Source organism: Mixophyes fleayi, chromosome 6, assembly GCF_038048845.1.
Source record: "Mixophyes fleayi isolate aMixFle1 chromosome 6, aMixFle1.hap1, whole genome shotgun sequence".
Lineage (NCBI taxonomy): Eukaryota > Metazoa > Chordata > Amphibia > Anura > Limnodynastidae > Mixophyes > Mixophyes fleayi.
The window spans coordinates 10,080,004-10,092,559 of NC_134407.1; the positions used below are offsets into that span (position 1 = coordinate 10,080,004).

The window sequence follows — 12,556 nt, forward strand, 5'->3', positions numbered from 1 at the left end:
CAGTCTTGTGCCCTTTCTCTTTCTAGGTACTTAGTAATCTTTATTAATCTTTCTGTCTCTTACTAATAGTCATAAAAGCATTAATGGTGTATTTAATATTACACATAGTACAGGCTTCTTTCCAATTGTGTCAGGCTGTATTACATTCTAATTATACCACTGACATATATTATACATAATTAAAATGCCGTTTACACATAAAATGCACCTTTAACCATTCAGCTATCACAGACTTATTAATAATAATAATAATAATAATAATAATAATAATAATTCTGTAGAACATATTCACTGTACCATTAATGTCCTTCCTTACTTTCTCCTGCATGTTCCACTATCTCTCCTTCCTCACACACTCAATCTGTCTGACACTTACTCCCTGGCTACCTCACTGATATTTAATATCTCAGGTTTTGCAAGTAGTCACGTGACATGCTATATATATCTATATCTATATACCTGTGCTTGCACCGTAACCCAGCTCCCTCTCCAGAAGACCCTCAGAAAGAGACAGACCTCAAGTGTGGATATTTTGAGAGCGACCAGGAAAATGTATTGAGAGACAGGCAAAGACAGAGAACTGAATGTAAGACGGTGAGGAAGAAAGGACTGAGTGAGACACACAGAGTAAAGAAATTTGGAAACAACTTGTAAAGGGCAACAGTCATTTAATGAAGGGCTCAACTGTTGCAGATGAAGAACAGAGACAGCTCGTGAAAGAGACACGTTGCAAGCACGTAGAGGACAAATGCAATTCCACTAACTCTTTAGACAGTCAATGAGAGACTTTTTAGGCCAGTCAATGAGAGACAGGTGGTGAGAGACAGAGAGCAGAAGGAAGGTGATTGTCTTGGATGTGAGAGATAGACCATATTATGGAAGTGCCCAAGGAGTCACAAAATAATAATGCCTGCAAGTCAGGCTGGTGGGGAGATGACCCCCAGTACCAATATATGCAACTCCGAGACTGCTCCAGTTATGGAATTCCCAGCCAGACATTGCCTCCTGTGCAAGAGACTTCAGGGGAGCAGCCCCCAACGCAAGACAAGGTATGGTGCAAAATTTTGGGCTAAAGACTACAAATCTTGCACTGAGGATTGTGTGCTATTTATAGACATGTGTGGGATTCGGAGACATGTTCTCAGAGAGCAACGTGGGTCTATAGGCTGGGTTAGAGTTTTAATGAAGTAGTATTGGGAGGGAATAGAGAAGATTTGGGGAAGGCTTGTCGTTGAATAACAGAGTGCATGAATATGAGGGTTAGATAGAATAATATTGGGGGAATGTGCAGGAATGGGGGGTAGAAATATTGCATGAGCGCCCTTCTCTATTCTCACACATCTCATAGTATTTCCATGAAATCTCTTGCCCAAATCCTGTCCATACATCCAATACTATACAATGAGAACCCTTCACCTGTCTATAGACCCCATTATATTACATGAGAGCCCCTTCCACAAATCCTGTCCATATATCCTAAGGTCACCCCATAAGATTCTTTCATGCAATCATATCCGTACATTCCATGGTATTGTGTGAGACCGCTTCCACCATTCCTATCCATACACCTCAGGTTATTCCTCTAAACCCTTCCCCCATTCCCATCCATATTCCTAATGTTATTCAACAAGAATTCCTCCCCTGTTCAGGTCTATGTGCCCCATGATGTCCCACTAGCAGAGTGACCTAGTCATTGCCTGGTGTGAATTAATAATTGAAAGAATAAATGTACAGTAGATAAATTGATAATTATTGGGATGTGGGAGTATGAGGGTGTAAACAATGTTACATTTTTATAATGACTTATGACGGAAGTTTTTAAAATAAACGGTTTTCATTGATTTATTTTAAAGACTAATGTGCATGTAAAATTGATTGTGGATGATTATGGAATATATTAAATTCTTGTTAATGATTTGCCGTGGTGTTCTGCGTGTGAGAGACATTGGGGAGGGAGTTTGTTTTGTCGTGCTAAGTTTTTAACAGCCCCCTTCTTTGGAATACAATAGGCCTCTTTTAAGAACCACAAAACACAGAGGTGCAATGCAAAAGCCTCTTTGGTGATGTCATGTTCCTCAGTTTGTGCAAGTGCACCTAGATTTTCATCCAAATGTAGGGGTGGAGCAAGACAGCAGCTTTTGTGGAGAAGTTTGCAGCAACCAATGGGAGGTGTTGTGTGCAATGAGGGCGTTCCTTACAAAGTGCGGAACCGAATTAGGTATCATTTTGCAGAGTGAGTTTACTGAAATAAGAGTGACTGGTGTTTTTTGCTTTCTGGTAGGGTGCGTGACCATTTCTGCTCTCCAAAAGGATTTGGTTTTTGCAAATACATGGGGTGTATACAGATATTCAAAGAGTAGATCGTGAACAGAATGGACGAAAGAGTTAAGGGATATCATCAATCAATATGGGGTGCATATAAAGTTTTGGGAGTAAGGTCTCATGAATAACATAGGATACATGGACATTTTTGGGGGGAATGTCTCATTAATAATATTGGGGCATATAAAGGACGGAGAGAATGTTTATCATGGAATAACATGAGGTGCATGGACAGAATTGGGAAAAGGGTTTTCTGAAATAATATAGTTTGCATGGACAGGACTGGGGAGAAGGATTGAGGAATAAAGTTTTGCATATAGAGGATAAAGAGGAGGGGTCTCATGGAATAATACGGGTGCATAGAATGGGGTGGAAGAAGATCCTCAGGGAATAATGCAGATTGTTTGGAGAAGTTTGGGCGAGGGTTTCTATTGGAATAATATTTGATAAATTGAAAGAATTGTTTATAGTTTATTGAATAAAGCTGGGGTGATGGATTACACAGGGTAGGTTGTAACACGTGGATTTGGTGTTTGTCAGGAAAGGGTGTATTATATAGAGAAGACGTGAGGGATCGAGCACTGAAGTGAAGGATTGAGGAGAAGAGATCTTGCAGGTTTGCAGTATGTGTCATGTTGCTTAGCTGGACACTTTGTAGCTATGAAAACAGAAAGGAACACATGTATCACACTAGTTAATAAGAGACTGTGACTGTGTATATTAATGAGTGGAGGACACCTGGGATCAGTATGTGAGGCTTAGAAACAGCTGTTATTACAGCGAGCTTCCCCGTTGCGAGAGGCCAGACCACTGCCAACACCCGGCGTTTATGGAAACATTTGAAAAACTGAAAGCTTGATTACCATTTACCCCATCTCTGGGCGACTGGAAAATTCACAGCTCTTTTCTAATTAATATAACATGTTATTCTTGAACTGTGAAATCACAAAGACCTTAATGAATCTAATTCATCGAAGGGCTTTCCGGCGGAGAAAGCGATGTTATCGCCGGTGTTAACAGCACCAACACGGTTTTATCTCCTTTGCACGGGAAGACTATTAAGCAAGTAGTACGGCAGTACTTGTACCTCTTATACCTGTTCTGTTTACTGCATCTCAGGATAACAGAACAAACCCATTATATTCCTCGAATAATTGTTTTTTTTTAATGTTTAAGGGGTTTTAAATATTTTGAAAACGCTTTTAAACAAATATTATCTATTTTAAAACAGTTTTATTTTTAAATCAGGGCTTTAAGTACCTCTGCGAATGTCCCAGCTGCCAGGCTGAGTATTGCGTCACTGATTTGGCGATATTGTTTCGTTAAATTCTGACGATAAGGGAGTTTTATCACTTATTGCGAAAGGGCTCTTAATAATATTAAATGGACGCCAAAGTATCGAATCCTATGTGCACAGTGACTAAGTGGTTAGCACTTCTGCCTCACACCACTGGGGTAATGAGTTCAATTCCCGACCATGGCCTTATCTGTGTGGAGTTTGTATGTTCTCCCAATGTTTGCGTGGGTTTCCTCCCACACTCCAAAAATATACTAGTAGGTTAATTGGCTACTAACAAATTGACCCTTAGTCTGTCTGTGTGTGCATGCTAGGGAATTTAGACTGTAAGCTCCAATGGGGCAAGGACTGATGTGAGTGAGTTCTCTGTACAGCGCTGCGGAATTAGTGGTGCTATATAAATAAATGGTGATGATGATGATGATGTGTGATTTCTTGTGTTTTAAGGCCCTAACAATTCAATAACCGTTAAAAGCTTTCTACCTATACTAGTTCTAGTATTACCTTAGCTTGTCCTAAATGTATTAGTTCTATATTTGTCTCCTGCTAACAAATCACATAAATCTGTTATTTCAGGACTGACAAACATCAGCAGAGTGTCCAGGCATGTTAAAGTGGATCCCTCACACACAGTAGAGGTGGCCATTTTTCTGGTTGAACCAATATTCAGCCAATCAATTCACCAGGAACTAGTGACAAGAATGAGGCATGAGACACCAAATGTTTAATGGACTGATGATGTCGCTAGTCCCTAGTGAAATGATAGCAGCATTCTCATAGATATGTTCACCACACAACATGGCCGCCTCCACTATGTGTAGTCTAATTGTAAATAACCCGGAAAAAAAAATTGCACCCCCCCCTCTCCAACGCTTTAGAAATGCTAGACACTCCCTGAGGGGGAACATAGTAAGCCCCAATGCGATGTAACCAAGTCCACCTGTAGCTTAACCACGCTCCCTTCCCCCACGCGCCTTCTAGATTCCAATGAAGACAGAGTTGGGTGGTATACTTTATCTCACAGACTTTTTCTGGTAGACCCCTTCTTTTTGGCCTCTGTAAATGGGGACTAATGCCTGAGAAACTTGTATATTAATTTTGCCCTTAATGAAGTGTTCCACTGTTTCATGATATATTGGCAACCAGGTGGCACAGTCTCTTGGAATTTATAGGTGATATTTTATTTTATCTGCTGTACAAGCAGCATGGATGCAGCTACTCTTTTTTTGCCAACACACGTTTAACGATGATTAAGACGTGAGGTGTAGTAACATGTCCAAATGTCTTCAGGAATTTTCGGAGGAGCAGAAGTTTGCATCTGCCGATAGGAAGAGTCGGGTGGTCTGGTGGAGATTACTGACAGAGATTGTGTCACTTGCTGGAGGCGATTGTGTCCTTTGATGGTGGAGATTACGTCATTGGCTGGCGGAAATTGTTTCCTTTGTTGGCAAAGCTTGGGTCTTGTCCTATGCTTTTAAAGGGACACACTAAAGCCACACTTTAGTGGAGCAGCTAGTTTCTAAGCACACATTGCCCGATTTAAAAAAAATAAAAACCATCAAACACACAAGTACACAACCACAAACGAGAGTAAACAAGCAGTACTATAGGAGAATAACAGTATGGCACTCTGCATCTCGAGGATGGTGGCAGCTCAACTCTTGTCTCCACCTAATCCGGCTGAGAGAGAGGAGACCCCAGACCACCAGCACAAGCAGCAGAATGGAGTTTGGGAAAAGGTTTATCGGATAAAATAAGGGATTAGGAAAGATGGGACACATATAATAAGAAAATACTAATCACATTGTGTTCAAATAAGTGTCAGTACTTCATGGTACTTTGTATTGCTTTTTATACAATTTCAAACTCCTCTTCAAACAGTACCTATCATTTCATATTAACCATATTATTATATGGTATAATATATTATTTTACTCTAAAATAAAGTTTCATCACTTATTAACTTACTCTGTTTGCTTAACTTTTATGATGTTCTCACGTAAACTTCATTTAGTTCTGTATAGGAGAGTCCTTCATCAATCAGATTATAGCACTTGTCACTTTTATGATTATGACCCATGCTCAGTGGGTCAATCTAACCTTGTGATTTTAGTTCTGGGTATCAGACTAGCACTGTGATGTGACTTCCTGTGTGATAGGTTCTTGGTTCTGTATGTTTAGTTAGATGCACTGTACAAGTATTTAGAGCTCTCTTAGGGGGGAATTCAATTCTGATCAAAGTGCCCCCAGACATCACCGTGATGTGGGGCCAGGCACACTACTGGTTACTGTGGTAGTGGAATAGAGATGTAAGTAAAAATGAGTAGAGATCTCAGACTGGACATCGACACAGAGGGGTATATTTACTCAGTGCCGTAACTAGACATTTTGGTGCCCTGGGCAAGACCCCCATCTAAGTGGAAGCGGCATTTGACAAGAGGGTGTGGCCAACCTAATGTGGGTGTGGCTAGCACTGGCATTGTGTTAGATGAGACAAAGAAACAACATGATCAATATAAACACCACAATATCCTATAAAAGCTCACATTAGAACAAATCCACCACTAATCTAACAAGCCTTCCAATTAATCTCCCATGTATGCATACACATTATATATCGTGATTGCATATAATCTGTTTTATGCAGATAAAACATGCCGCAGGGATGGATTTCAAACAGCAAGGGGAACTGTAAAATCTCACACTACAGAGCTGCAGGGTTTATCTGAAACAAAACAATGTTCCGTCAGACCCCGGCTGATTAAACGCCTTTCCTTGTGAGGGAGGAAATGAAAAGCAGCTAATTCAAACAAAACCTGCCAGCGGCACCCGGCGATAATGTGTGTGCTGGCTGCGGGTGCACGCTGATAGTATCATACAAGTGTCCCGGGAGCAGGATGCCTGTGTGCATCTAAATGGTCTAGAGAGAGAATATGAATGTTATTTACCCTCCATATGAGGACCCAGACGCGGGAGGGGAGAAACAGTTGAACTAAAAAGGAGTGCAGACACGACACAGTGCATGCCAGCGGACCCTTTCAGTCAAGATGTGCCTCCTTTGACTTCTGCAGTGGAACGCATGTGCGTTCCACAGACAGGAAGTTCGGTATTTGGAATGCAAATGCAGAACTTCCTGTCTGTGAAACGCATATGCGTTCCACTGCGGAAGTCAAAGGCTTTCCTTATCCCTGACAACAGAGCTAGGCAGCGGGCGGCTGCTGCGCCCCTTTTGGCTTGCGCCCTGGGCGATGGCACCGCCCGCACCACCCTAGTTACGGCTCTGTATTTACTAAACTGTGGATTTGAAAAAGTGGAGATGTTGCCTATACCAACCAATCAGATTCTAACTGTCGTTTTGTAGAATGTACTAAATAAATGCTAACTAGAATCTGAATGGTTGCTATAGGCAACATCTCCACTTTTTCAAATCCACAGTTTAGTAAATATACAACAGAGTGTTATGTTCCGCCGGCACTACTCTCAGGATTTATTTGCCTCCTTAGGGTATTCGTCTGGTCAGCACTTGTGTAGATTTGTGTATTTTATGAAGTGTTTATTGTTTTGAGTGGTTCCACTTATCTTTATGGTGAAAGTTCATCTGTTGTAGTGAAGTCCTTGGAATGGCTTTTCTTTTAAGTGGCCGGCTTGTCCTCTGTGGTTAGGTCCAGTGGTTTCAGCTGCCCTGGCTCCCTGGATGACTGACAGGGGAGGGCTGGAATATTTTAGCCCGAGGTTCAAGACTCGACTCAGCAGCCTATAAGGAATATTTTAAAGCAGATAACCTCCTACCAGCTCCTAAGATCTGTTACCTTATCTGTGCTTACTCCGCCCCAGTCGTAATCTACTCACTCTCTGACTGGCTGAGAGCGGCTCCTCGATCATCCGCCACCAGTCAGGCACAAGCTCTCCTGTCAGCCCAATAGCTCCTCTCATTGGTCAACATTGTAACGAGAGTATGGAGTGGGGGGTGTGAGGGGTTATCACGTCTCAACAGACATGCGTAATGGTTTTCATGATGACGCAAATATTAAAAACTGTTCACAATTACATATCTTACAACCAGTTTCAAATACAATATCTTATTTCACAGTATTTATATTACCCCCACTCGTTACCTTGTCTTCTACTAATTTATTTACATGGATATCATAACATTTTCCTATATGAATGCAAGTCCCAACAAAAGTAAAGTAAATTTTAACAAAAGGGGTGTTTTTACAGTTAAATAATAAATAAGTAAATCAATAAATGAGGTCACAATTTCTTTTTAATGTTTTGATTTATTAGAATAATTGGAGACTGCTATATTGCTTACTCTGCACAGGTGAATAATATATCTGGCAGAGGCGGCAATATTTGTCTATCCAGCTAGAGGTTTAGCTACTGGGATGTATAGTTCAACAGCCGTTGGCTGCCTATCTCTTTATTAAACCGTCTGCAAGCTCTTAAAGGGATTGTCTATTTGGAGAACAGCATCCTGTCAATAGTGCGCCCCAATTAGTGGATTTGGTTCAGGCCATTGGCATTACCTGATCTCAACCGTTAACACAAGTAGAGTATCACACGGCGGTCCTTCGGTTTCTACAACCGTGGCCCGACACACTTACCTGCCTCCCGCTGACCTCCAGGCTCCGGCCGTTGGCATCCTGTTTTCGGGTCTGCACATGCGCGGACTCGATCTTCTATGTCCTCTGCATGCTTCCTATTGGACAACCAATCCTGGCTCCAAACTTTAAAAGGCACTTACCCCTACACCTCAGTGCCTGTTGATCGTGTTACCTGCCTGGTTTCAGACGTGTCAGCTTTACTCCCTGCGTGGTCTATTGGTCTTCAGAGCTCACGCTCCATCTCACTCTGCTGTACCGCTGGCTACAAGAGCTTACGCTCCACCTCACTCTGCTGTACCGCTGGCTACAAGAGCTTACGCTCCACCTCACTCTGCTGTACCGCTGGCTATAAGAGCTTACGCTCCACCTCACTCTGCTGTACCGCTGGCTACAAGAGCTTACGCTCCACCTCACTCTGCTGTACCGCTGGCTACAAGAGCTTACGCTCCACCTCACTCTGCTGTACCGCTGGCTACAAGAGCTCACGCTCCATCTCATTCCGCTGTATCGCTGGCTACAAGAGCTTACGCTCCATCTCACTCCGCTTTACCGCTGGCTACAAGAGCTCACGCTCCATCTCATTCCGCTGTATCGCTGGCTACAAGAGCTTACGCTCCATCTCACTCCGCTTTACCGCTGGCTACAAGAGCTCATGCTCCATCTCATTCCGCTGTATCGATGGCTACAAGAGCTTACGCTCCATCTCACTTGGCTTTACCGCTGGCTACAAGAGCTCACGCTCCATCTCATTCCGCTGTATCGCTGGCTACAAGAGCTTACGCTCCATCTCACTCCGCTTTACCGCTGGCTACAAGAGCTCACGCTCCATCTCATTCCGCTGTATCGCTGGCTACAAGAGCTTACACTCCATCTCACTCCACTGTACCACTGGCTATTAGAGCTTACGCTCCATCTCACTCCACTGTACCGCTGGATACAAGAGCTTAAGCTCCATCTCACCCCGCTGTACTGTTGGTTACAAGACCTTACGCTCCATATCATTCCGTTGTATCACTGGCTACAAGAGCTTATGCTCCATCTCACTCCGCTGTACCGCTGGCTACAAGAAGCTTACGCTCCATCTCACCCGACTGTACTGCTGGCTATTAGACCTTACGCTCCATCTCACCCCGCTGTACTGTTGGTTACAAGACCTTACGCTCCATCTCATCCCGCTGTACAGCGGTCTACAAGAGCTCACGCTTCATCTCATCACGGTACTGCTTGTCTACAGAGCTTACGCTCCACCACTCCGCTGTACTACATGTCTACAGAGCTCACGCTCCACTACTCCATTGTATTACTTGTCTACAGAGCTTACGCTCCATCACTCCGCTGTACTACTTGTCTACAGAGCTCACGCTCCACTATTCCATTGTATTACTTGTCTACAGAGCTTACGCTCCACCATTCCGCTGTACTGCTTGTCCACAGAGCTTATGCTCCACCATTCTGCTGTACTGCTTGTCTATAGAGCTTATGCTCCACCACTCCACTGTACTAGTTGTCTAAAAGAGCTTACGCTCCACCACTCCTAGCCTCTTTATTGTCTACAGAGCTTGTGCTCCATCTCTTCTGCCGTTACCTGCTACCTGCTAGTGTCATTCTACTCATTCCCCTAAAAGATCTCGCCTGATGCACCTAGTAGGGGCCGCGACCTGCGGGCAGACGCAGCTAAGACCAAACCGCCTTGTGGCGGTCCCTGGTAAACACCGTCCGTTCGTTAGACTCCGCACCTTGCTAGGAGAAGTGCCAAATTGGGCAGATCAGAGAATCCTATCTACAGAACCGTGACAGAGGAGCAAAGAGATTCTAGTTATTATCAGTATTGTTTATATAGCACCAATCATATTACGCAGCGCTGTACAGAGATTATGTTCCTGCCCTATTTGAGCTAGAATCCATTTTTCCAGAAGACAATTAACCTACCAGTATGTTTTTGGACTATGGGTGGAAACCGGAGCACCAGGAGGAAACCCACGCAAACACGGTGAGGACATACAAACTCCACACAGAGAAGGCCATGGTCGGGAATCGAACTCCTGACACTAGCACTGAGAGGCAACATTCAGCTAAACTATGTCACATTACTGTGTGTTACAGCTATATAGCTACTTTTATATTCACCTTTTCACGTTCCGCCCATCTTAACTATGTTACGACCGCTACTTTATATGTTTATTAAGGTAGAATGACATTTTCCATCATTGACTCAGCAACCGGAGACCTCTCCTAAGTGCACACATTATTGACATCATTAAACAATAAACCCATTTCCTGCACAAAGTAGAGGTAGCCTATTTGTGGGCTACACTAATATTCAAAAGGATGCGCCCTATCAATTCATTGACATTTTTTCCCCACCTCACACCTCAATGATAGTGAATTTACAGTCTGTATTCTCATGAATATTGGTTGCGCCTCAGTGATGTCAGTGAATTGTTACGTTGCATTCTAACGTCTATCGGTTCAGACCGCACAGTGGCGGCCCCCAGCTGTGTGCAGGGCAGCAGGTGGCACCAGGCAGGGTAGTAAATAATGTTTGTTTTATTTTTCTTGCATCCTTGGAATTTAATATAAACAGAAGCTTCCCAAACCGAAGCTGGCCGTGTACTGCTGAGCGTGTTGTAACAACAAGCAGCTCTCTCCATTCCTTTGCTTCAGCTTTCACCACTATTTATAGCTCGGAGATTTGTGTGAACCCAGAGGCCTCAACTGCCCTAGAAGAGCAACCAGCTTCACCAAAGCATTTATCAGCGAGTCTTCCCAGACAGCCGGCGTTACCAGCTGTGCGGATCAGCCGTAACTGATGCCAAAAAACAATTGTGTTAAGCCAGGATTTTCCAATAATTCCACTCACACTGTTCATTTTATCCAATAGGAGAACAGTAAGTAGGAGAATTAAACATTTAATTCTAAATATGTAGATGTTTTCAAACACCTTCAAATGGCAGCATTTTAAAATAATAATTATAGATGTTAGCATTGTATTCAATATAAAGAATAGTAGGGATTATACTAAGCATTTGATCTATCTATCTCATATCTATCTATCTATAATCTATCTCATAGTATTATTTTATTACTGTTTGTTCCCAATTGTAAAGCGCTTTGGAATCTGCTGGCGCTTTATAAATAATTGCTGCTGTTGTTGCTGCTGATCTATCTCTCATATCTATAAATCTCATATCTATCTATCTATCTATCTATCTATCTATCTATCTATCTATCTATCTATCTATCTATCTATCTCTCATATCTATAAATCTCATATCTATCTATCTATCTATCTATCTATCTATCTATCTATCTATCTATCTCTCATATCTATAAATCTCATGTCTATCTATCTATCTATCTATCTACCTATCTATCTCATATCTATCTCATATCTATCTATCTATCTATCTATCTATCTATCTATCTCTCATATCTATAAATCTCATATATATCTATCTATCTATCTATCTATCTATCTATCTATCTATCTCATATCTATCTATCTATCTATCTATCTATCTATCTATCTATCTGTCTATCTGTCTATCTGTCTATCTGTCTATCTATCTATCTATCTATCTATCTCTCATATCTATAAATCTCATATCTATCTCTCTATCTATCTATCTATCTCATATCTTTCTATCTATAATCTATCTCATAGTATTATTTTATTACTGTTTGTTCCCAATTGTAAAGCGTTTTGGAATCTGCTGGCGCTTTATAAATAATTGCTGCTGATCTATCTCTCATATCTATAAATCTCATATCTATCTATCTATCTATCTATCTATCTATCTATCTATATATATGGATTATGACACAGTTACACATCTTTTGCTATGTTTGTTCATAACAATTCTTAGGGACCTACATATCAACTCAGTCCTGACTGCAGCAACAAGGCTGATCTTTCACCGCTGCTTATCGTGGCAATAAAAACTAACTTATCTCTGCAATTTAACAATTATCACTGGGGCAGGTGTTTTTTGTGTGTGGGCGCAGATTGAAATTGAGCAAACTAGTGGCAGAATTTCATAGCAGAACAGTCGCCCAGAGGTGCGAAGTTTCAGGGATACAATCTTCGATACGATGGGGCGTTCCACTTGTGCTTCTCCATGCTGCCGATTGGCAATCCATGTTGTGTTTTTACATTCTGCATTCTGTATTTGGTGGAAATGATAAAATACAAATAGAGCTGTGAAGATACTGGATTTATCTGGCCCAACTATACCCACTTTGCGCTGGCTGACCACCCAGGGGTGCCTTCCTAAACCAGAGAAGTATACCCAGTACCCTCTAGGGGTTCAGGCAAAGCAATTATCAAGTA

At 42.1% G+C, this 12,556-nt stretch overlaps 1 protein-coding gene across 1 annotated transcript in view; it reads left to right on the forward strand.

The window, feature by feature from the left end:
- Nucleotides 1–464: 464 nt before the first annotated feature.
- Nucleotides 465–12,556, forward strand: part of CLCN1 (chloride voltage-gated channel 1) — a 72,628-nt gene continuing 60,536 nt past the window's right edge. The window contains exon 1 of the mRNA XM_075215747.1: nt 465–1,049. Coding sequence (XP_075071848.1) covers nt 876–1,049 — 174 coding nt within the window. The 5' untranslated portion in view covers nt 465–875. The remainder of the gene's footprint in view (nt 1,050–12,556) is intronic.